The sequence below is a fragment of the Cibotium barometz genome, chromosome 12, assembly GCF_041138505.1.
Source record: "Cibotium barometz isolate CiBa-2024 chromosome 12, ASM4113850v1, whole genome shotgun sequence".
NCBI classification, from domain to species: Eukaryota; Viridiplantae; Streptophyta; class Polypodiopsida; order Cyatheales; family Cibotiaceae; genus Cibotium; species Cibotium barometz.
The window spans coordinates 49,016,681-49,043,041 of record NC_141057.1 but is presented as its reverse complement, the minus strand read 5'-3'; the positions used below and the strand labels follow the sequence as shown (position 1 = coordinate 49,043,041).

Below are 26,361 nucleotides of genomic sequence, written 5' to 3'. Positions count from 1 at the left end.
AGTGCTGGTGTCCATCTTTCCATTTCATTTTCATTTTCAATTTCAAGTTGAATTAAGTTGTCCATTTCAAATTGTGGTTTTGAAGTTGTGCTATTAAGCGTGTGGGTGCACAACGGAGTCTTCCCACTTGACGGGATCGGTTTCACTCCCCAGCTCCTCCAGCCCCGCCTACTACCTTAAATGCAGTTCAACTTTTACCTTCCATGCATCCTATGCCATCCGTGGTATTTGATGCTAAGCAGGAGGGTGAGAGTGTATTTGAAAACTTCGGAACTAAGTTGCAGTTGTCTAGTGCATTCCATCCCCAGACAGATGGCCAGACAAAAATTTATAACCAGTTGGCCTTCGATGTTCTCAAGTCATACTGTCATGACCAGCAGTCCAAATGGGAACATTATCTTCCCTTGGTCCAAGCTATCTTGAACGACACTCATTCATCCAGTGTCGGACGGACTTCATATGAAGCAGCCTTTGGTCGCCGTTTTTCTTCTCTTTTGACGAGAATGGTGTCTCCATCTTTAGAGGCTAATAAAACCACGGAAGCATTTTTCGAGATCATTGAGTCAGTCAAGGACCGCTTGACCAAAGCTCAGGAAGCATATAGCAGACAGGCAAATAAGTCTAGACGAGATGTCCACTTCAAGGAAGGGGATTCGGTCTATTTGCGTATCATGAAATAGAGATTGAAACAAGTGGGCAAACGTTGTCCCAAGCTTTCATTCCGTAGTTTTGGCCCTTTTCCATGTTTCTTGGCTAAAACCATATGTTGGTCCAGAAGTGTTTGATGTTTCAGATGAACATCAGCCAAACGTGGTAGACGAAGCAGGAGCTATTGAGCCTGAGCAGATCCTTCTTCATCGATGGAAGCATGGTTCCGGTTGACGGATATGTCAGTTCTATACGAAATTCCGAGATCGAGGCACCCACGGACCCGTATGGCTAGACGAGGAGTTCTTCCAGGAGTAACCCCAGTTATTGGCGGACTACTTGGAAGCCATGAACCTGCCGCCAAGCTAAGCAGGAGGGAATGTCACATGCACTTTGCACTCAGTGCATGGTGACAAGATGGCTCATCATCAGCAGTGCAACAGTTGTACAGTATTAGAACCCAGTAGGGTGATATTTGTCATACGCCGTGACCCCATTGTACATCCTCAGTCGAGGATAAGTCAGGCACAAGCTACGTAGGTTATTCCTCAGCCTTAGTGGGTCAGTCAGTTAGTCAAGTCCCTTAACCCACTTGGAGAGAATCATTCATGCATGTAGAGTCAGTAGAAGCGTTAGGGTTTGCATCAGAAAGCACTCTGCATCCTCATAATATGCATTCATATGCCTGTGCATCATTTAGAACATCCCAGAAGCCTTAGGGAATTTACTGGGATTTATCTGGTATTTTTTCCATATTTTATAGTATTTATTTAGCATTTATTGTCATTTATAAATATAAACTTTATTAAATGACCAGCCAACTTGACCACCCTCCAATTAGTATAAATAGGCTTGCATCATAGGACTTAGTTTCTCATTCAGTCTTCAGTGTGCTAAGAGCTTTCCTCCTCAGTCCTAGGGGCTCCCTTGCCTTCAGCACTAGACTAGTCTCATCCAGCCCTTGGAGAGCTTGAGTTTGCTTCAGCCAATCTTGGTTCTCCAACGCATGCATCTTCAGCAGTCCCTACAGCAATAAGCGCATCAGATCAGCCCCAAGTCAGCATAAACACCTGCGTTTTCTGCATGTGAATCAGCCGCCTACAGATCAGCCTGCGGTCCTGCGGTTACAGATCTGCAGCACCTCCAGTTCAGCGTTTCTGCCCAGCAGCAATGCCGTAGCAAGCGTTTCAGTCCAGCCTCAGTTCTACGTCAGAAAACAGCCATTCAGTCCTGCGTTTGCAGATTTCCAGCAGCCCCTTTCATGCGTTTTTAGTCCCACAGCAGTTTACATCAGTATTCAGCATCATCCAGTCATACACCGGTCCTCTGGTGAAGGTAACACAGCATTCATAAGCATTTACAGCATTCTAACATAGCTTAGAAGAGTCCACCATCTCCTTTTCTCAGCCTCAGGTGTGCAGCCCTTCCTCATGCCCTTGGGAAGAGTGCATAGGCTCGAGATCAGTTCATTGAGGTGTTTCTACAGCCGTGTACAGTTCAGCCAATCTCCGATCCTCCGAGATCTTGCGTTTGGCTTATCTACAGTCCACAGTCATTCTCTCTAAAGAAATAAAGCAAATACTATCTCGTTATCGGGATAGGGGGCCCTTCAGTGGGTAATTCGGGACCCAATCTGGTGTACAGTTCTCATATCTCTCTCTCATATCTCTTTAAAGTTTGAAGTATTAAAGTGGATTGCTAAACTCATGAAACTGAGGATACAGAAGACGGTGTGAGCATTTGTGTGGCAGGATCTTCCAATACAAAGACTTCCGCTGCATATCACAAATGATGGTGAAAGTGTTCTGCCTCCAATCAAGAATGGGTGCATACTGTCTAAACCATTGGATCCCAAGGATCATGTCACACCCTAAGAGAGGGAGACAATGAAATCCCGCTGAAATGTGGCCCGCTGAACTTGAAACTCAAATTGTAGAGCTTTATGAGTAATGTGCGTACTTAGACAAGGGGTAAACCCGTCCACATCCAAATGATAAGGAACCAAGGTACAACTCAACTTGGTAGCCAACTGCGGAGAGATGGCATTCTCAGAACTGCCCATGTCGAAGAGGACAATGAACTGTTGTCCCTTTGAAGTGCCATAGGCATGGATGAGAGACTTTGTCTTAACCTGCCCTCAACCTCACTCTCCTGCTTATCATCAAATACCACTGGTGGCACTGAATTCAAAGAGGGTAAAAGTTGAACGGCATTTGAGGCTGATGGCGTAGGTGTTCATGATTCTACAGTGGCTATTGTGTTAGTGGATGCCTTAGCAAACTTTTCAGCTTGGAATTTAGGACAATCTTTCTTCCCGTGTCCCACAGTGTGACAGAAGAAACAACGGTTCTTTGTCCGGTACCGTGTCTGTTCATCAGGCTGGAGATAACCTCTAGTTATGCCCTCCTTAGCTTTTTCCTTGGGAGTCTTCTGGGGCGTAGAATCTTTCTTATGGCCCGATTGAAACTCGCAGGCGGTGGGCGGTGCCTGGGGGACTAGGGCCTTTGACACACTTGTTGATACCATCAATGCATACTAAAACATTTAAACATGGCCACAACCTTAATACATATCCATCGTCACTTTGCATAAAACATAAAAGCAGGACAAAACATCCACAAATGCTAAAAATGGAGCTTGCACGTGTGACACCGCATAGAGGCCGGAATGGGCCGACCCCCCCCTTGGAGTATTTTATTACCCAAGGAGAATAATATCATGTACAAGCTTTGAGGGCCTTACTCTCCCCACGGGAGATGCCGGATTATCCATATACAAATGCCATAACACAGCCCAACACGAGGCAACCAAGCCGGAACATAGGCTGTAGAAATGCCGAGCCAACAATATAATCCATATACCTCCGTGTGGGTACTGATTCTTCCCCAAAAACCACGGGTCTTCATGTAATAGAGGGTACAGCAAGTACAACTCTCCATTCAGCCGATACAGTAGGTACAATGGCTGGTACAGCCGGTACGGTGGCTGGTACAGCAGGTACGGTGGTTGGTACAGTCGGTACGGTGGTTGGTACAGTAGGTACAACAAGTACGGTGGTTGGTACATCAAGTACAGTGGCTGGTACAATAGGTACATCAAGTACAAATGGTGGTACAACACATACAATGGCTAGAAATCATAATAAATGATTGAATACCCTTGCCTTCAGTATTTCTTCGCGATGGAAGCCTCCAAAACAATCCCCAACAGCCGATATTCTTCATGGGCAGCCTTCAAGAGAGAGAGAAAGAGAGTAGCCATCATTAGGGCAGCCTGTAACGGTGGTAGAGGCTAGTGTGCAGCAAGAGAGCCTTTATTAATGAAGAGCGAGGGCTCCAATTTATAGATTTGGGCCTCCCATGAGCTAAAATGGCAAGAGAAGGCTACAATGACAAGTGGAGAGCCACACAATAGCTGAAGTGACAAGTGTGAGGCCACTTGTCTCACTTTGATCCATTTTCTAACAAATGTCAGGCCACTTGTCTCACTTTGGTCCACCTCCTTGCCACATGTCCCAATCTAAGAGATGGGTCCTTCCATAAACTTTATCTCTAAAAATATCCCAACTGGTAGTCATTCTGCCATAGGCACTTTGCCAACTCTTGGTATCTGATCAATTCCAAATGTAATGACGCGAACAGAATTTCCATCGGAGTCGGGCCAAAAATAGCAACTCTCCTAAATTTTAGGAGTGTGGTCCTTTGTATTCTAGGATAATCCCCCATTCCCAAAGCTTGTACTTTCCAAATATTTAGGCATTCCGGAGTCCACCAGACCCCTTTCATACAGGGAAATGTCCAGGCTGGTGACATCCTCCTCAACTTCTTAAAAGTTGTCCGCAACTTTAAGCTTCAAGCCATATATTCAAGATATAATCATGTCCCATCGAGTGGGCGAGATGAGACAGTCTCAAAAATCCGATATAACCTAAGAATCCATGTCCCAAAGAAATGGGTGAGACTAAATAAGTTTCCATAATACCAATATCAAAATCATGTCTCAAAATAAATGGGCGAGACAAAAACAGTCCCATAAGTCCAGATATCATAATCATGTCCCAAGTAAATGGGCGAGACAAATCAGTCCCATAAGTCTAGATATCATAATCCATGTCCCAAGTAAATGGGCGAGACAAAATAAGTATCGTGCCAATAAGGCATCGGTCCACATGACCCTTGGCATAGACATAAGTCCCGTGCCAACCAAGTATCATGTCCACTTTACCACTTGCACTCCGTGTTGGTACTCTGACCACACACCTTGGATGAGAGGTGGGCTTACAAGAGACACACAATGAGCCGGAACGGCCGACCCCTTCCTTGAGTAAATTGTATTACTATTGGAGAAATTCAATGCATAGCTTCACGGGCATCCATTGCCAAATCCTCCATGCCAATGCATATGAAATTCAGCATTTAGAAAACAATGGTATGTCGATGTAGATCACCAAGGAGCTGCCTTGATGCCCGGCCCGACTTCAGTGCCCATATTCTTTACCATTGGCTCTATGTTCTACCAAGCAAGGTAGCAACATCTTGAAGAGCACTTAGGACAAGAGAAATACTACACAGGGAGGCTAAACAAGGAGTCCTGAAAACAATCACTCGCAGGCATAGATGACCTGGTGTTCCATACGCATTTCTGCTACACATAGTTTATAGGCATTTCGGCCACCAACTCACACTACCCTCTCAAGTGCCCATGTTCCCTTCCATCTGCTCTCTATTGTTCCACCCACACATGGTAGAAACAATCTTCAAGAGAGCACGTAGGACAAGAGAACACTACACAAGGTATGTGAACCATGAGTTTCATAAGTCCAATGCATCCCAAAGTATACCATAACTCTTACCACATACTCCGTGCTAACCACACACCTTGGAGTAGAGGTGGACTTTATCCATAAAAGCGTCATATCCATGAGATATCCAAAGATTTCTTCTCTATAAACTCGGACAGATTCGTCCATAGAAATTGCTTGTGAAGCCCAATATCTATATAAATCTCGTCCAAGAAAGAAATCTCCATGGATATAATCCATCCCAATAAAGGGGGCCATGAAAAGAATTCATCCCATTAAAAGGGAGCCATAAACAATGTTTCCCTGAAACCATCTCAAGGCCAACAACAACACCTTTCTCCTTGCATAGTTATACAAGGGTTAGTGAACATCAAAAACACTGCATAGTAAATAGCAAAAGCACCAACTTTGCAAACTCAAAGTATACTTAGCTGTTCTTTGCCAGGTTGGTCATGAAGCCAAAATAAATATCTCCTCACCATATCCTTAAGATATCCCGAGATATATCTCCATATAGCTTGCCTTTAAGCTTGATAATATAATCCACAATATCCATATGGAAAGAGTGCTAAACGTGTGCACATAAAGCCAACTCCATACTTCCAAGATTAATTTTGTGAATTCATAAATCCTTAGATCAACAAGCTGTCTACTGCTCATGCTCTTGCTTCATAAGCTAAGAAGCAGCTGGCCATGCTTAACAGCAATGATGGTAAGTGTGGTTCCCACTTGAGATCTTTTCTCTTCCTTATTGATAGAAGGAAACCTCCGCTTCCAAGAAAGCCTATGCTCTGATACCAATGAAACTTGTAGGCGGTGGGCGGTGCCCCAGGGACTAGGGCCTTTGACACACTTGTTGATACCATCAATGCATATTAAAACATTTAAACATGGCCACAACCTTAATACATATCCATCATCACTTTGCATAAAACATAAAAGCTGGACAAAACATCCACAAATGCTGAAAATGGAGCTTGCACGTGTGACACCGCATAGAGGCCGGAATGGGCCGACCCCCCCCCTTGGAGTATTTTATTACCTAAGGAGAATAATATCATGTACAAGCTTTGAGGGCCTTACTCTCGCCACGGGAGATGCCGGATTATCCATATACAAATGCCATAACACAGCCCAACACGAGGCAACCAAGCCGGAACATAGGCTGTAGAAATGCCGAGCCAACAATATAATCCATATACCTCCGTGTGGGTACTGATTCTTCCCCAAAAACCACGGGTCTTCATGCAATAGAGGGTACAGCAAGTACAACTCTCCATTCAGCCGGTACAGTAGGTACAATGGCTGGTACAGCCGGTATAGTGGTTGGTATAGTTGGTACGGTGGCTGGTACAGCAGGTACAGCAAGTACGGTGGCTGGTACAGCAAGTACGGTGGCTGGTACAGCCGGTATGGTGGTTGGTACAGCAGGTACAGCAAGTACAAATGGTGGTACAACACATACAATGGCTAGAAATCATAATAAATGATTGAATACCCTTGCCTTCAGTATTTCTTCGCGATGGAAGCCTCCAAAACAGTCCCCAACAGCCGGTATTCTTCATGGGCAGCCTTCAAGAGAGAGAAAGAGAGTAGCCATCATTAGGGCAGCCTGTAACGGTGGTAGAGGCTAGTGTGCAGCAAGAGAGCCTTTATTAATGAAGAGAGAGGGCTCCAATTTATAGATTTGGGCCTCCCATGAGCTAAAATGGCAAGAGAAGGCTACAATGACAAGTGGAGAGCCACACAATAGCTGAAGTGACAAGTGTGAGGCCACTTGTCTCACTTTGATCCATTTTCTAACAAATGTCAGGCCACTTGTCTCACTTTGGTCCACCTCCTTGCCACATGTCCCAATCTAAGAGATGGGTCCTTCCATAAACTTTATCTCTAAAAATATCCCAACTGGTAGACATTCTGCCATAGGCACTTTGCCAACTCTTGGTATCTGCTCAATTCCAAATGTAATGACGCGAATAGAATTTCCATCGGAGTCGGGCCAAAAATAGCAACTCTCCTAAATTTTAGGAGTGTGGTCCTTTGTATTCTAGGATAATCCCCCATTCCCAAAGCTTGTACTTTCCAAATATTTAGGCATTTCGGAGTCCACCAGACCCCTTTTATACAGGGAAATGTCCAGGCTGGTGACACCGATTGACTCGAAGAATTTTTCTTTTGGTCCTTTTGGTCTTTGCTGTTTTGAGCCCCCTTACCTTGGGTAGATGATTGCTGTTGGGGCTTTGGGGTAGACTGTACCTGCTTGGGCTTACCTCTGTTCAGCATCAGCTCCTGATTGTGAGCGAGGGACAGTGTCCGTGCATAAGTCTGAGGCTCAGAATTTCGCATTGGGTACCTAATGGTAGTGTCTAGACCTCGAATAAACTGCTTGAGCTTATCTTCTTCCGATATGTCGAAATGTTGGGCGAGTGTAATGACCTTGTTTGAATAGGTCAAAACATGGGAACCACACTGAGTGAGTTTGTAAAACTCATCCTCAAGATTGATCATGTATTGTGGTGGAAGAAAACGGGCTTTGAGATTAGCCACGAAGGTGTCCCAATGAAAACGGACTTGGCCTGTGATGGGGTCTGTGTGAAGTTGTGACCAATGCTGCCACCAAGTAACAGCTTTCCCAGTTAGTTTGGGGGTGGCCACATGGACTTTGTCTTGTGGATGTGTGATTTTAGCTTTTGGAAAATGTGCTTCAAATTGATGAATAAATTGAGTAAGTGCAGCATGATCACACTAACCATCATACCCACTAAAATTTCGAGAGGTTCGTATGACGGTGGTGGTAGGGGTGGTGGAGGACGAGGAAGGTGCTGCCTGATGAGGGAGAGCCACTAGAATTTGTGCCATGGTTTGTTGATTCTGGATTTGCACAGCCTCCCAGTCGAGTCTTTGCTGGAACTCTCGATCGACCTTCTCTCTGTAGCGTTGGTCTTCCTCAAATTTGCGTGTGGCTTCCCTATCCCTGTGTTCCTCTGCATGTCTCAATTTTGTTTCTTCATTTGCTTTTCTTTTTGCTTCGTCGTCTTTTCTTCGTTGTTCTTCAATATGTAGCAGGACTTGTGCTAGATCTGAGATGCCTTCTTTGGGTTTCTACTTTTCGGCGGCAAGCTGCATCTTTAGAGAATTTATTTGCTCCATCATCGTTTTCAAGAGCTCTTCTGTGCTTGGCGGAAGCGCTTTTTGTGTTTGGAATATTTGTGCCTCCATTCCTTCCTGCTGGCTTTCTTCATGATGTGATGTTTCTCCTGACATGGTAGAGGCGTGGGTTTCTTTTCCCGACCGAAGTATAACCATCCACTGGATATGCTCACTTCTTTAGGTAGCCGAGTTGGGCTACCAACCTGATGCTCTGATACCATTGTTACATGCACCGAGGTTGATCGTGATAACGTGCAACAGGGCCTTCTTTTCACCTTTATGTGGTGAGAATATGTAGCGTCAACTTTAGAGAATAGGGAGAGAGTAGAGAATGTAGAATGTAGAAGACGACACCGGATTGGGTCCCGATACCCACTGAAAGCCCCCCCCCCCCCCCCCCCCCCCCCCCCCCCCCCCCCCCCTCTCCACGTGCAAGCAGGAGTATTTGCTTATATTATTCTTTGGAGAAATGCTGTACAATGCTGAGTACAAATGGTATGAATGCCCAATGCAAGGACGAGGAGGTCCAAACGTTGGCGGAGTATCCAACTATCCCGAGGCTCAGCTGAAGACTCTCCTTGGTCACTGATGCAAGTCCAGACGATTGAAGGACTGCACATATGCTGGCTGAGATGTAAGAGATTCTTCCTCGTTGCCTAGAGAGGAGTAGGGTGCTACAAAACTGAAGTCGTCTCTGCTGAATACCTGAATCTTTGAGAGAGAGGGATGCGCCTACTTTTATATCTACAAAGCATGCAGTCGGCTGGTTTCATACCCTGTCGGCCAGTCCCATATGGACAAATACTGCATTTTGTGCTGGTGGACCTGATGATTCCGACGACTGAATCCCTTCATGCTCTGCTGGCCGACTGCTGTCCCAAGGCATTAGTGCTAGCTGACTACAGCAAGGGATGCTGTCATGTTGGCCGACAGCCCCTGGTTAGGCTGTTGGGCTGGCCGTCAGCCAATGGGGCAGCTGACTGGCTGCCCGAGCCCACCAATGGCTTGGATGAGGCCCCTTTGTGGGCTGGCCATGCCATGGCCTAGCCCAAGGCAAACTAAATGATCCTAATGCAAACGTAATGCTAAGGATAACACTACATACGTCTGAATGATGCTTTCTCCAAGCGGGTTAAGAGTACTGACTTCTGACTGACCTCTAAAGCTTAGAGACTGACCTAAATAGCTCGTGCTTGACTGTCCTTGGACTGAGGGCTCACAATGGGGTCACGGCGTACGACAAATAATCCTAGAAAAGCTCTACTTCTGTACAAATGTTGCACTGAAGATCATGCCAGTGTGTCACTGTGTACCCCAGTGCAGGGTGCACGTGACACGGCACATGATAGTGATACAGATTCTAGTACCACATCTAGGGCTTCCAGGGGGCTTTCGGCTCAGGAGGATCCAGATGGTGTACTTCTCTAGTACACATGCAGTTTCCCCCTATGTGCTTCCAGCCAGAGGGGGCTTGTGGGCGGGAGAGGGGGTTGATTACAGCTCCACTTATTGGTGCATGGGGACCGTGATTCAGAGTTCCAAGCATTAGACTTCTGGCAAAACATGGTTATCTTTTGTATAGCAGAGATTATGAACTGGATTTGTTTCGGGTTCATTGTTCGAGGCTTTTGGGACGTGATGTATTCCGTCCACTGTTGGGAATTATGGGCGCGGTGTGTCCAGGAGCTCATCATCTATTCTTGGAGTTCACTGCACACTTGTGTGGGAAATTGTGGCCAAGCAAAGTTCCTTGCTGTTCGTGGTGGCATTTTGTTTTTAGGAAACAGGTTGGTGGATGCTCTCTCCGAGGTGATTCCAGTATCCATGGTGTTGGAGGGTCCATGGTTGCATCTTCATCGGCTTATCTTCTTCCGACTCTTTCGCATTATGAGCTGCAGAGGGGGTGTTAGAATTTATGCATCTTAGTGTACTTGGGCTATGCGTATTATTGGGCATTTTATATATTTTTTCCTTGATTTATGTGGTCGTGGAGCAGTCGGCCAGCTCTAGGAGCAGCCGGCTAGTTCCCAAGTCACGATATAAGGAGTTTCCCCATTGTTCACTTTCTCATCCAATCCCTTGCACAAGTTCAACATTCTCTTGCTGGCCAACTGCCATTGTAAAGCTTCAAGCTAATATAAAAGGTGATCTTGTCCACAAGCTCTCTCTACACTCTCTCGTCTTGTTTATGCTTCCGCCTGTGCATTCTTCAAAACTTAGGTTATTTGGTGAATGTAAAATAGTTAGAGAATAGTGAAAAGGTGTAGATTCATGTGATATGAGCAATGATGCTTTCGAGGAGCCACATGGGCTAATTGAGAGATTAATAGAGGTGATTGAAAGAATCAAGGGTAGCATGAGAGAATTTAGGGGATTTGATGGAGATAAGCAAGGAGAGAAATTAGTGGATCTAGATGCTCTCTATGGGCCTATAAATTGATGTAATGCATTGCTCTTTTTAAGAGAGCTCGATTAATGAGAATCTTATGAGATTGTGTCTTATAAATAGTGTGCTATTTTCAAACCTAGTGTAATCTTTCTCATCTCCCAATCATGAAGTTTAATCATTCTCATCTCCCAATCATGAAGTTTAATCATTCTCATCTCCCAATAATGAAGTTTTTCACTATTCAAAAGTACCCCATCTACAGCAATAGTAGTTTGAAGTATTTTTTTTTGCAGCAAAGGCAGCATTGGCGGAATCTATTATAAGTATACAGTTACAATGTGCAGTTTTATAACTGTGAGCAGCCCTTTGCTTTAGCATCCCTAGAGGCGGCTAGCAGCATAGATCAAACTGTAGGAGAACAGAAGCAAACAATCAGGCGCTGGAGCATGTTGGTAAAGTGAGAACAGAAGCAGATTGATCATCTATACAGATTGCCACATAAGCAACATTAGCTCACAGCTCATAGAAGACGTGGAATATATAGACTCGGCAGTATTCGGCCCAGACCTGCTTCATCATACAGACATCAATGAAGCGGTTTTTCCAACTCTAGTGGTTGCATCAGTGACCCACCCACTTAGCTTCTTTGTCCCCTCAACTGCATCACAAGTAGGTCTGGTTTCTACTCTTGGAGGTGCTGAAGTGAGGCTAGGCTGTAATGGAGGCTTTGCTTTTTCTCTCTGAAGGTCTAAAGCCTGTCTTGAGCAGTTGTCTAGAGATAAAAGCTGATCTCCTCCATGGCCCTGTCCAGGGCATAGTTATCAAAAAGTAAAAACGTAAACGCAACCGCAGCCAGTGCAAACACATGAAAACGTTTTTTTTTGTATTGTAAACGAGACAGGAGTATGGCTTCATCTGCATGAAGGGGAAAGATCGAAAAAGGTTTTTTTTAATTATATAAAAATATTTATTTTGGGGGGGGGTGGGAGTTTCTTGCACCTCAGCTATTATTGAAAGCTGAATGCTTGTATTCTGGCTGAGATCAAATTGTGCTTTTATATGAACATTTAGTGTTGTGAAATTGGAATGAAAATTGGTATCTTTATCCTTTTAATTTGAAATGTTTCAGGTTCAAACTAGAATCGCCAGGAAAAGGCAATCTTGAAGGAGATTGCCAGTTTGTTCCAGGAACTCTATGGGCATACGGATTGATAGCCCTGCTGCTCATTTACTTTCTTGTCTTTCTTGGTTTTGCTTTCAAACTTCGAAATGCTATGGCTCAATATAATGAATTCAGGTTGGTAGGCAGAGTATCCTTATGCAATCGAGTACTCTACCTTTTTTCTTATGTGCTACATACATACATACCATACACACACATACATGCTTACGTACATACACGCTTCATCCTTGTGTGCGTTCGTTCGTATATGTACATAAATACACTGCATGAACTTACATAAATACATACTTACGTACATACTCATTTCATTCTTGTGTGCATATGTTCGTATATGTATATAAATAAACTGCATGCATGCAAGCACACAAGCGTGCGCGCGCGCGCACACACACACACACACATAGATACATATTTATTTGTTGAGCTTGAACCGACACATCCTACTGGGCAACGGAGTGCATTAGTCACTTGGGCAAGTTTTCACTGACTTGAGGATTCTATCTTCATGCTGATATCTAGAAGCAAACTGTTTATTTGTGTTTTTTGTAGGTTGATTCGAAGAGGGGGGATATTTTCCTTGTTCTTGGGCCTTCTTTCTCTGGTCACACTTCAGACACGTGCATACGACGAGCCTGTGGGTCGCTGTTTCTTGTCTGCTGCTGTAGCAAGTGCAGTTTTCTACTATTTTTGGGCCAGAAATGGTGTTGTTACCTACAATGCCTTGTTCAATCGAGCTAATTATCTAGAGAGGTTTAATGCAGACCTTAGAAGGTCACCTAGCGAGCATGAAAGGTATAGTGGGACATTTATCACATAACTAATAATATATTTTTCTAGTACTTCGTCCTGCTAGAGGTGAATATGTTTGACTTCTGTTACACTTCAGAGAGTGCATTAGCCCAGGCTTTGTCATCACCAATACTTTCTCGAGAGGTTTCTGAGTCCATGAGATCTTCTCCTTTTACTTGCAAGGGCATTCACACATGAAGGGAGAAACATGCACCAAACCCTTGCTTGCTCTAGCCTGTATTGCATTTATTAGTGTCAAATCCCCACGGATCTCCTCGTAGAGCAATGCCGAAACACGACTCGAAACCTGCAAAACAAAGCCAAACAACGTGAAGGGAGTGCAGGCCTGACTCACCACCCAACCATAAAAGCTGTGGGCAAAACCCACAAATCTTGGCTGTCCCCTCCGAGCCACGAGCTGAGCTAACTAGCAAGACGCACTGACCAATCTCTACGCCGTGACGTTCCATACCGCCACGGAGCTACCCTCCTGGGCCTCGAGATTGCTGTCGGCCTCGGCTGCATGGAGCAAGTGCACGTCTGCACTAGATCTAGGCTCCTGACCGTAGAGCTCTTGCAAAGACTTGCGAGACTATGAACCAATTGACTAACCTTGGCCACCCTTTTAGAGGCTCTTGGCCGATCATCGGGCGGCCACACTTGGGCGCCAGCTCGTCCATACTTGGGTGCCCACCCGTCGATCTATCCCTAGCCTAGCTTGCCAATCAGCCTGCCTAGCTTTAAGCTTCCCCAAGCCTTGAAGCTAGTCTTGTGTGCGTGTTGCACACGATAGATACACTGTGTGCACATGACAATTAGCTTGCACACCTTGGTTTTCAAACTGGGGACCTTAAGCCTCGATTGTTCCAAACAAACCTTCTCAAGGTCATTACTATGGTGGAAAATGTCACTTGAAATCGAACCCTTGATCTGATCATGGTGGTAAGTCTCTTATATTTATGGGTGACCTGAGGTAAAGGTAAGTGGACTCAAACCAACTGCCAGATCTGCTTGGGTGTCATTACTTTGACACTTTTTCTCCATCAAGTATTTAGTACTTGATTTTAATTTCTTGTATTGTACTATTACATGCAGTGTAGTGGAATTTACTTATGGGGATTAGTGATGCATTAATTATATATTGTGTGTGTGTGAGAGAGAGAGAGAGAGAGAGAGAGAGAGAGAGAGAGAGAGAGAGAGAAATGAAATGAAATGAAATGTTATATTAACGTCTTCAAAAGGCCATAATGACCTATGAGACCAAAAGTTACATCATGGTGGATCTGATACAATGTCTGGATAAAAAAACCCAGAAAATGAAAAATAAAGATGATACTACTGGCACCTAGAAAATGAAACTGGAACTGGAATATAGTGAGGGGAGGGTACGCTATGGAGGTGAGTGGAATATAGTGAGGGGATACAATATCATGTGGGACGGAGGGGTACACTATGGAGGTGCCTCCATCTCATAATATGTGCCGCATCGGACACTGGCGGATCTCCTCAATATCCTCTGTGGTCAACACCCTGACTGGGTGTCCGGCATGCCTCGCAAGAATAATCCGAATCTGCCGCTGCAACCTCCGTCTATGCTGGGATGCCCTCCTCCGTAGTTGTGGGCGTCTAAACCACCCAAGCTCAGTCGCACGATCAATCAGTGTACCCCTGGTGTGGGCGGTATCCATGTCCTGCTGCTGCTGTGGTCCATCTGGCGCAGTGATGGCTGGACTAAAGAAATCTGTAATGTGCCTCTGAGTCTGGCTCTCTGTGCGCCTAAGCAGGCTATCTCTATGTCTCCGCAGCTCCAGCAAGAACAATCCCAAACACCTCTGGTCCTGGTACCCCATGACTCTGGAAAGTGGTCCAAAACCCTCTCTGAATAAACAGTGGAAACGACCACGTATCTCATAGTATGCAGTACAATGGCATATATAATGCAGCTCTGTCTTTGGCTCCCCATGGCATACTCGGCATATCCTGGCCTCAGCTGGTATACCTCTATATCGGCCAATCTCAATCTCAAGCTGGTGTGAGGATGTGCGAATCTGACCAATAGCGCATCGTACTGCATGAGACAAGTGTACATCCATGTAACTGGGTCTGATCACAAAACCATCTGCTGTGAGCTGAAGAAAATGCTCTCTGTAGAAAGCCATCTTCGTGCCCAGCTCCTCAGTCGGCTGTATCCATGTCCTCCTAATGTCCAGCTGAACTAAATCCTGACGGATGAGTCTGGTAATCTCTGTCCGTGTGAGAGTGAGAGAGGGTGCCTCCAGAGAATACTGGAAGGGAGGCAATCTGTCCATGCTAAAACCATGTGCCTGGAACCAAGATGTCATCTGTCCATACCAACAAGCCATGTCTCCCTGTAAAGCTAACTGTCGGGAGGACTCCAGGGCGAGGCGTGCATATCTGTCTCGGGGGAGATCCCACAAGCCATGTATGTAGGAGACTGATCTCGTAAGAGCCTCAATCACCAGAGGGGCAGCCGCCAGCTCTGCTCGAATAATCTCATGAGGTACCACGGCCTTGGCTCTAACACTCCATAAAGCATAGCTGATGTCACTAGAGTGTCAAAAAGCCAAAGTTTAGTTCGAGGTTCCTGAAACTGAACCTGCGAACACATCCTCTCCAAACCACCCAGGGCTGCATGTGCTCTAGTCAATCTAGTCTCTGCTGCTCTCCTCATCGAAAACACTGGCCCTCTGAATACTACCCCAAGATATGTATATGCATCTGTATACTCCACAATCTCTTGCCCATATGTAAATGTGGAAGCTGATCGCCTAACCCACTGTGGCGTGGTGTTAAACACCATAACCTTGGTTTTGCCAAGGTTGACAGACAATCCACTATCATGTGCAAACTCATGTAAAGCATCCAGATGACGCTGCATACCCTCAGGGGAGAGAGAGAGAGAGAGAGAGAGAGAGAGAGAGAGAGAGAGATTAAGCGTCTACTAAAAACCCAATGGGCCTATGAGACCAAAGTGATACAATAATGTCCATCGCATATCTCATCATGGAATGGAAAATAAAACAGAAAGAAAACATAAACATAGCTATCTCATTGGGGTGATACAAAACTGTCCATGGAAACTCATCATGGAATACTAAGAACATAGAAACATGAGAGCAACATCAGCTCCGAGTAGATGGTATACCACTCTCCAAAATATCAAGCATGGGGCTAATGAGTATGGCCGAGACGTCTCCCTCAACTATGTCACGTGGAAAGGTAGCTCGATGGCGGTGGAGCATGTCTTGGATCTGGAGCTGATGAGGTGATCGTGGTTGACAGGGGGGCCGAGGGCGTCGCGCATGCTGGAGTGCAGAGGCTCGGTCCGAGGTAACTCCTCTCGGGCGAGGTAGGTCCAGAGCAGCTCATGGAGGGCCCACAAGATCCACTATGTCGGTGTCCTCCACCTCCTCGGTCCGGAAGAAATTGGTGATGGTTGGTTGGCGAGGGAGGGGGTGGGGTGGCTGGGGCCGAGGCCCTCTCAAGAAGGTGTCCTTGTGTCTGCGGAGCTCAAGAAGGAAGAGGCCTAGGCAACGCTGGTCCTGGAAGTCAATGATCCTACAGAGTGGACGGAATCCCTCACAAAATAGATAGTGAAACCTCCCGCGGATCTCATAGTATACTGGGTAGCAGCATATGTAATGCTGCTGCGTCACAACCTCTATGTGGCATAGTTGGGAGATCCTTTCCTCTCTGGGTCTCCGTATGAGCTTCCCGGCTCTGAAGATGTGCTCAGCTCTACCTGTCTCCACTCTGAGGCGGTGGGATGAAACCCTATTTGGCCAATCGCAATCTACATGGCATGGGACATGTGAACACTCAAGTAGCTCGACTGCTGGATGAATCCATCCTCAGTGAGTGTGAGGGAGTGATCTCTGTAGATGTGCATCTTCGTGGGGAGATCCGGAGGTGTGATCCAATCATCCGTGTGCAATGTGTGTAGAGGCTGAGAAGATCTAACCGGATAACCCGATTGGTATCCTCGTGAGACAGCCGGAGAAAAGGGGAGTCCAAACTATACTGAAGGGGGGGTAGGCGGCCCGTGCAGAGCCCATATACTGAGAACCAAGTAGAAACTAGTGCATACCATACTGCAGAGTGGCCCTCAAGTGCTAGCTATTTGGAGGACTCCAGGGCAAGCCTCGGGTACTTGTGGGGATCCATGTGGCTGATGCGATGGAGGTATGTGACTGTCTGGAAGAGTGCATCCACTATCATCGGGGCTTTAGCAAACTCTGCCTGGATAATTTGGTGTGGGACTGATGGTTTGTTGCGGATCATACGGGAGAACATCACGACCTAGGGCCTCTCAACTCGCTACCAATCCTCATCGGATAAATCTGGCCCCAGAAGGCTGCTCCATACATCAAGGCTGGTGTGACGAGGGTGTCAAAAAGCTAGCCCTTCGTCCTAGGCTCCTGGAAGCACTGCCGCTCAAGTAAGCTCAAGGCTGCATATCCCCGCATCACTCTGGCATGTGCTGTGTGAACCATGGTAAAGTGTGGGCCACTGAAAGTGACACCAAGGTAGACATAGGATGAGACAATCTCCACAGGATCCCCTCTATATGTGAAGCTCAATCTGGATGTGAAGGGGCGAGAGGTATTGAAGACCATTACCTTGGTTTTACGAAGGTTACCAGAGAGGTCCCGCTGAGTGCAAAAGTCATGTAAGGCATCCAATTGTCTCTGAAGCCCTTCGGCTGAGTCTGAGAGGAGGACGATGTCATCTGCATAAAGTAGTATGGGGATCAGTATGCCTGCCAGTGTGGGACCAGCCCCGCCTAATCTATCAATGAAGCTTGAGATCTCATCAATGTAGAGGCCGAAAAGAGTGGGTGATAGAGGGCAGCCTTGTTTCACCCCAATAGTGCTGGAAATCTCTTGCGATGTACCTCCTGGGGCTCTCACAGGTCCGGTGATAGATTCATAGAGGGTGATGATGCTCCAAACCATGTCAGATGGAACTCCGATCTCCTGTAGACGGTGTAGGAGGCGGGCTCGGGGTACAGTATCAAAAGCCTTGCGGAAATCCACAAAGCAGCAATAAATCCTCTGATGTCGTGCTCTACCCTCCTCGATGATGGCACGGAGGGTGAAGATGTGGTCAAGGGTAGAGTAGCTCCTCCGAAAGCCAGCCTGTCCTAAGGCTTTGCATCCCTGGCTCTCTGCAAATGAATTGAGCTCCGCCTCTAGCACTAATCCATAGAGTTTGGCCAATGTGTGGCCAATCATGATCATCTTGTAGTTATTAGGATCAAGTGGATCTCCGGCTTTGAGGATGGGGGTGATGGTGTTGGTGGACCAAGAGGGTGGAAATCCTTCACAAAGGGCTCTATTGAACATGTAGGCTAGTAGGGGCACCAGGGTGTCATCGGCATGTGAGATGTACTCGGCAGTGAGTCCCTCATGATCTTGGGCTTGCCCATTGCGTAGTCTATGAATGGCCTTGAGGACCATGCCCTTTGTGAAGAAGGTGGAGGTGGTGGGACGGGGATCTGGTGGTGGGGGTTGGGGTGGTTGATGGGGGATATGATAGAGGGAGCACGCATAGGAGTGCCATGTGTCCGGGTAGGTGATAGGTGTGGGAGGGCGATGTTCTCGGAGTTTCCTCCAGGCGTCTTTGCAGTTCGGCCCTAAGAAAAGACGGTATAACTCATCCTCTTTCCGAGCATAGAACTCCCGTTTCTTGCATTGGGTGAGCCGTTGAGATTCCATTGCGCTTGGCGCTTCGTGATTTGCCCAATCCGTACCTCATGCTTAAGACGGGAGCGTGTGGCCCGGCATTCATCATCATACCAACAGTTCTGGGGGATGGAACCACAAGGTGGCTTTGCGGTAGACTGCCGTGTGCAGATGAAAGAAGCAGTGGCGGATGTGTGGAGTATGGTGGTGAGCTGTGCTGTGAGGGTGGATAGGGGGACAATAGGTTCCACATCGTGGAGTTGGCGGTAGATGTGGTTGGAGTAAACAAGGTCAAGCTCGTGATCAAAAAGGACCTGAGTGTAATGTGAGATGGGTGGTGGTGGCGGAGGGACGGGTGGTGTGCAGGTAAGAGTGAAAGAGAGGTAGGCATGGTCAGCTTCAAAAAGGGGTGCCGGAATGGAGAAGGCGGGGAGAAGGTGTGCCAAAGCCGGAGACCCCATAAGGTAGTCCACGGTGCTAGTACCTTCTGAGTGAGGGAAGGAGGTGAGGGCGCTGGAGGAGGGCCATTAGGACATCCCATTATAGATAACGAGATCATGTGCAGCTCCAAGCTCTAAGAAATATCTCCCATACACTGTGACCTCCTCATGGTCCTGTGATGATGGCTGCAGCCTATGTCAGTGATGTCCAGCTCATGTAGTCTGATAGGGTCGTCTAGATGGAGTAGTGGGACTTGCTGACTTCCTGTCCTGGCATTGAAATCCTCGAGCAGGAGGACTCCCCCCCCCCCCCCCCAGCTGTGAGAACTCCATGATATCCCCATATAATGATAAGTACGATGACTGGCCATGCTGTGTGGCATAAGGGGAGTGGCGTGGTGCAAAATAATACACAGCAATGTGGATGACTCTGTCACTGCTAAGCTGCAGCCGCACCCAAAGATACCGTGCATCCTCGTCCTTTTGGACGATGCTGAGAATCTGTCGGAGATGGGATCTAAAAAGGACAGCTACCCCCCTAGAGCCACGTACTCCTGATGATGTGCAGGTCTTGCCTCGAAAAGCTGACTCCCACTCATACCCGGCTATGTATGGTAAGCCCCTCTCAGGGCTGTGATGTGTCTTTGTATAAAAAATGACATCCCTGCCTGTGAGAATCTTGTTCAAGCCTCCTGGATTCAACCACAACATGCCATTGCAGTTCCATACTGCCAACCTCAGGTGTTTGGTCTCATAGACCCCACGTCCCTATTTGGTACGGTGCTCAGTGATAATGACCCTACCATCTCTGTAGATAGCCCACTTGCCTGCTCTGCGGGCCTCATGAACAGTCACCATCCAATCTTTCTTAGTGGTTTGCAGTTCTTCCCGCAGCTTTTCACTCGCAGCTTTCAACTGCTCCAAGTCAGTCCTTAGACCCTCCTGAATATTCAGTTCGCCTTCCTCCACTGTATGGTCCTTGACCGTAGCCTTTAGGGTTTCCATTTTCTGCCCGGAGTTCCCCTTTCATTGGGGCAGCCTCTGGCATTCTTGTTTGTTGCGGCTGGGTCTCTTTCAACATCTGAATCACCTCTTCCTGGTGGTTCACCTGGCTGTCAGTTCTTCAATCTTGTTGTTCCTTCCCTGTATCTTCTTGCGGAGGCCTTCCAACTGTTTTTTGTGTTGGTTCAGAACCCTGTCCAGCACCTTCTTTTGTTCGCCTAATAACTTCTTGGTATTGTCCTTCACTGTCTTGATGTATGCCTCTAGCTCCTCCTGTAGGTTCATTGTGGCGATTTCCCCTAGTTGCTGCCTTGGGGGCCTGAGCAAGGGCGGGTGGGAAAAGAAAGTCAGGCACACAGTCGCAAGGGCGGCCGCCTGCAGGTGTGCACAGTGCTCTCAAGGGAGGCGATCGAAGGGGCGCAGCACACCAAGGGCTACCAGCGCGCAGCACGAACAGAGGAGGGTGCGAGGGTGCTCACGCCATTGCAGAGAGAGAGAGAGAGAGAGAGAGAGAGAGAGAGAGAGAGAGAGAGAGAGAGATTAACGTCCACCTGAGGCCGAATCCGACCTATGGGACAGATCAGGTACATCCATTTACATTCCACTCTGGGTATCAATGCCAAAGAGGCATAAAACTGAAAAAAAATAACTCAAAATGAACTCTTTAAGAGAGAGAGAGAGAGAGAGAGAGAGAGAGAGAGAGAGGGGGGGGGGGGGGGGGGGGGGGCGCAGACAGCAGTGCAGTGAACAAGGTGCAGCAGGGAACAAGGTGAGAGAGAGAGAGAGAAAGAAAAGAAAGAAAGAAAGATATATTAAGCGTCTACTAAAGATCCAATGGGCCTATGAGACCAAAGTGATACAATAATGTCCATGGCATATATCATCATGGAATGGAAAATAAAACAGAAAGAAAACATAAACATAGCTATCTCACTGGGGTGATACAAAACTGTCCATGGAAACTCATCATGGAATACTAAGAACATAGAAACATGAGAGCAACATCAGCTCCGAGTAGATGGTATACCACTCTCCTAAATATCAAGCATGGGGTTGATGAGTATGGCCGAGAGGTCTCCCTCAGCTATGTCATGTGGAAAGGTAGCTCGATGGAGAGAGAGAGAGAGAGAGAGAGAGAGAGAGAGAGAGAGAGAGAAAGATATATTAAGCGTCTACTAAAGACCCAATGGGCCTATGAGACCAACTTGATACAATAATGTCCATCGCATATCTCATCATGGAATGGAAAATAAAACAGAAAGAAAACATAAACATAGCTATCTCACTGGGGTGATACAAAACTGTCCATGGAATACTAAGAACATAGAAACATGAGAGCAACATCAGCTCCGACTAAGATGGTATACCACTCTCCAAAATATCAAGCATGGGGCTAATGAGTATGGCCGAGAGGTCTCCTCAGCTATGTCACGTGAAAAGGTAGCTTGATGGCGGTGGAGCATGTCCTGGATCTGGAGCTGATGAGGTGATCGTGGCTGATGGGGGGGCCGGGGGCTCGGGCACGCTGGAGTGTGGAGGCTTGGTCCAAGGTAACTCCTCTCGGGCGAGGTAGGGCCAGAGCAGCTCGTGGAGGGTCCACAAGATCCAGTATATCGGTGTCCACCTCCTCTCGGGTCCGGAAGAAATTGGTGATGGTTGACTGGCGAGGGAGGGGGCAGGGTGGTTGGGGCCGAAGCTCTCTCAAGAAGGTGTCCTTGTGTCTGTGGAGCTCAAGTAGGAAGAGGCCTAGGCAACGCTGGTCCTGGAAGTCAATGATCCTGGAGAGTGGACCAAATCCCTCACGAAATAGACATCCCGCGGATCTTATAGTATACTGGGCAGTGGCATATGTAATGCTCCTCCGTCTCAACCTCTGTGTGGCATAATCAGCAGATCCTCTCCTCTCTGGGTCTCCGTATGAGCTTCCTGGCTCTGAAGATGCGCTTAGCTCTACCTGTCACCACTCTGAGGCAGTGGGATGAAACCGGTATCTGGCCAATCGCAATCCGCATGGCATGGGACATGACACTCAAGTAGCCCAGCTGCTAGATGAATCCATCCTCAGTGAGTGTGAGGAAGTGATCTGTGTAGAAGTGCATCTTCGTGGGGAGCTCCGGAGGTGTGATCAATTCATCCATGTGCAGTGGGTGTAGAGGTTGAGAAGATCTAACCGGATAACTCGGTTGGTATCCTCGTGAGACAGCCGTAGAAAAGGGGAGTCCAAACTGTTCTAAAGGGGGGGGGGGGGGGGGGGGGGTAGGCGGTCCATGGGGAGCCCATATACTGAGAACCAAGTGGGAAACTAGTGCATACCATACTCCACAGCTAGCCCTCAAGTGCTAGCTGTGATATGCAGCGGAAGTCTTTGTATTGGAAGATCCTGTCACACAAATGCTCACACCGTCTTCTGTATCCTGAGTTTCGTGAGTTTAGCAATCCACTTTAATACTTCAAACTTTAAAGAGATATGAGAGAGAGATATGAGAACTGTACACCAGATTGGGTCCCGAATTACCCACTGAAGGGCCCCCTATCGGGATAACGAGATAGTATTTGCTTTATTTCTATAGAGAGAATGACTGTGGACTGTAGATAAGCCAAACGTAAGATCTCGGAGGATCGGAGATTGGCTGAATTGTACACGGCTGTAGAAACACCTCGATGACCTGATCTCGAGCCTATGCACTCTTCCCAAGGGCATGAGGAAGGGCTGCACACCTGAGGCTGAGAAAAGAAGATGGTGGACTGTTCTAAGCTATGTTAGAATGCTGTAAATGCTTATGAATGCCGTGTTACCTTCACCAGATGACTGTTGCATGTATGGATGATGCACAGTAGGCGGGGTACTACTGTAGAACTGATGCAAGACTGAAAACGCTGGCTGTAGGACTGAAACGCAGGCTGTTCTGCTGCTGGACAGAACGCATATATGTACTGCTGCTGCTGGACAGAAACGCTGGTTGTACGGCTGCTGCTGGACAGGAAACACAGGCGTGTACTGCTGCTGGACAAAACTGTAAACGCAGAGGTGTACGGCTGGACAGATGCAGAAAACGCTGGCTGAAGTCCGGCGTTGAACTGAGGCTGGACTGTATGCTGAATCAGGGCTGATTTGATGCTGGATGCAGGCGCCTAGGGCTGTAGGGACTGCTGAACTGCAGGTCTTGGATGAACAAGGCTGGCTGAAGCAACCTCAAGCACTCCAAGGGCTGGATGAGACTAGTCTAGTGTTGAAGGCAAGGGAACTCCTAGGGCTGAGGAGGAAAGCTCTTCCTATTTATATTAACTGGAGGTTGGTCAAGTTGGCTGGTCATTTAATAGAGTTTATATTTATAAATGACAAATAATGCAAATAATGCTAAATAAATACTATAAAATATGGGAAAAATACCAGATAAATCCTAGTAAATTCCCTAAGGCTTCTGGGATGTTCTAAATGATGCACATGCATATGAATGCATATTATGCAGGATGCAGAGTGCTTTCTGATGCAAACCCTCAGGCTTCTACTGACTCTACATGCATGAATGATTCTCTCCAAGTGGGTTAAGGGACTTGACTGACTGACTGACCCGCTAAGGCTGAGGAATGACCTACGTAGCTCGTGCCTGACTTATCCTGGACTGAGGATATACAATGGGGTCACGGCGTACGACAAATATCATCCTACTGGGTTCTAATACTGTACAACTGTTGCACTTCTGATGATGAGTCATCTTGTCTCAGTGAGTGCAGAGTGCATGTGACACTAGCTGTCTTGAGGACTCCAAGGCAAGCCTCAGGTACCTCTGGGGATCCATCTGATTGATGCGATGGAGGTATGTGACTATGTGGAATAGTGCATCCACTACCATCAGGGCTACAGCAAACTCTGCCTGGATAATTTGGTGTGGGACCGATGGTTTGCTGCGGATCATACGGGAGAACATCATGACTTGGGGCCTCTCAACTCGTTGCCAATCCTCATCGGATAAATTTGGTCCCCAGAAGGCTGCTCCATACATCAAGGTTGGTGTGACGAAGGTGTCAAAAAGCCAGCCCTTCGTCCTGGGCTCTTGGAAATGTGCCTGAAAGCACTGCCACTCAAGTAAGCTCAAGGTTGCATATCCCCACGTCACTCTGGCATGTGTTGCGGGAACCATGGTAAAGCGTGGGCCACGGAAAGTGACACCAAGGTAGACATAGGATGAGACAATCTCCACAAGATCCCCTCTATATGTGAAGCTCAATCTAGATGTGAACTCTGTGAAGCCCCTCGACTGAGTCTGAGAGGAGGACGATGTCATCTGCATAAAGTAGTATGGGGATCAATATGCTTGCCAGTGTGGGACCAGCCTCGCCTAATCCTTCAATGAAGCTTGAGATGTCATCAATGTAGAGGTTGAAAAGAGTGGGTGATAGAGGGCAACCCTGTTTCACACCAATAGTGCTGGAAATCTATTGTCCTGTCAGCTTCGGATCTGCTGTCTCCATGTCAGTATCGGTCTTGCTGCCTCCACGTTAGCTTTCATCTTGCTGATTCCATGTCAGCTTCCGTCTTACTGATTCCACGTCAGCTTCTGGTTAGCTGATTCCATGTCAGCTTCCGTCTTGCTGATTCCACGTCAGCTTCTGGTTAGTTGATCCTCGTCAGCAAATTCTCACTTGTTGCTTCCCCATTGGATTCCACACCTGCTAATTCTGCAACCTCCAGATTGCTGATCTGGTAAGTTTGCACAACCCTCTACAGACATTTGAAGTACTTTGACTCCCTTGTAGGTACTCAGTGTGTCAGATATACTTCAGTTTGTATATTTCTTTGTTGTGCAACATGTCCGGAAACACCAATGAGTTGTTTGGTATGCTGTCCATTGATCTGCTATTGGAACCAATGAATCTGGTTCTAGTGGTAGTGTATAGCATGTTAAAAAGCATGGATCTAGGGTGGCTCATAGCAAGTGATTTAACTCATGTTTAAGGACTAATGAGATAATTAAGAAGATGGTTAAGATATTAGCAACACAATGGCAATACTCATAAGAAAATCACACAATATCATTCCATAGAGTTAATCCAAATACATCATTATATAGTCCTCATCTCACAAGATGTGTGTACTCTAGTGCCAACCATGTGTCGATAAATGCTCGATAAGTGCAAGGGAGCACACTACATGTGCTCCCTTGCACTTTCCATGTGCTACCTTTTTTGACCTTTGACTTTACCTTTTACAAATGACCATACAAATCAACCTTTGGCATTAGACTCTTAGTCTATTCCTTTTTTTAATATGCATGGTTCTTCTCTTGCTCATGTGACTCACTGCCTACCTTGTGCTCCATGACACCACATTTCTCAACACCCCTTCTGGGTGCCATATTTCTAGGCTACTGCAAGGTGGGCAGATGCGAGGTTACAACAGCTTTATCACCACCCGTTATTTCTAACTTAGCACGGTAACTCATAGGCTCTTTTGGCTTGGTTACCCTCTAGCTCAAAGGTTTTTTAGAGATGGTTGAGTTGATTTTCACTCTCCCAGGGTGCTACTTTGGCTACTCTATTGTGGTCGAGTGTTACAACATTTTAAATGATTTTTGGCCTTTACAATGTTGGCTTGGGTAGTGAGGTTTGTTAATGTAACTTGACTTGGTCTTGTTCTTTACCTTGGACTCAGAGGCTTTATCTAGCTTGGTCCTTTTATCTTTGGCTCAGTGGCCTTTGTCCACCAACGCTTTCTACGTAAGAGCAATCTTTTAACTCTCATACACATTTGCATGCTCCTTTGGCTGCATTTTACATCCACTTTTGACTTATGGTCACTGACATACCCCTGCCCCATTTGGCGGTAAAAATTACAAGGGTTACATGAAAATAATTTGCCAATGATGATAATGTCGTTGTTGCAACCCATGTTGGTGTCATTGTAGCTCTTGGTGAAGCCCAATGTTGGTATGGAAGTCCATGTTGCCCAAGGTGCAGATGACAAGATGGCGATCTCATTAAAGGCCATTTTTATGATTTTTAATACATGCGAACACCTCTTAGAGAAGGCATTTTTACACCACAACGTAGAGAGGCTAAGGATAACCCTTAGGGTTTCAAAAAGAAGCTTTTGGTTTTTCATGTGATGGCCGGGTCTCTTTCTCTGCAGCCACCCTCTCACTACCTTCTTCTTCTTCACGACTGCTGGGTAGTTGCCGCTTGTCATTGTTCTTTGAAGACTGTGACTCTCGACTGTTGTTACCTGCTTGCTGTTATGTGCTTCTTGGAGAGAT

General features: G+C 46.7%; 1 protein-coding gene across 1 annotated transcript in view; it reads left to right on the top strand.

Annotated features, from left to right (window-relative positions):
- Positions 1 to 26,361, top strand: part of LOC147633532 (uncharacterized) — a 94,980-nt gene that overhangs the window by 31,151 nt on the left and 37,468 nt on the right. Inside the window, exons 2-3 of the mRNA XM_086806632.1 lie at positions 12,118 to 12,285; positions 12,721 to 12,963. Of these exons, the coding sequence (XP_086662758.1) occupies positions 12,118 to 12,285; positions 12,721 to 12,963 (411 nt within the window). The remainder of the gene's footprint in view (positions 1 to 12,117; positions 12,286 to 12,720; positions 12,964 to 26,361) is intronic.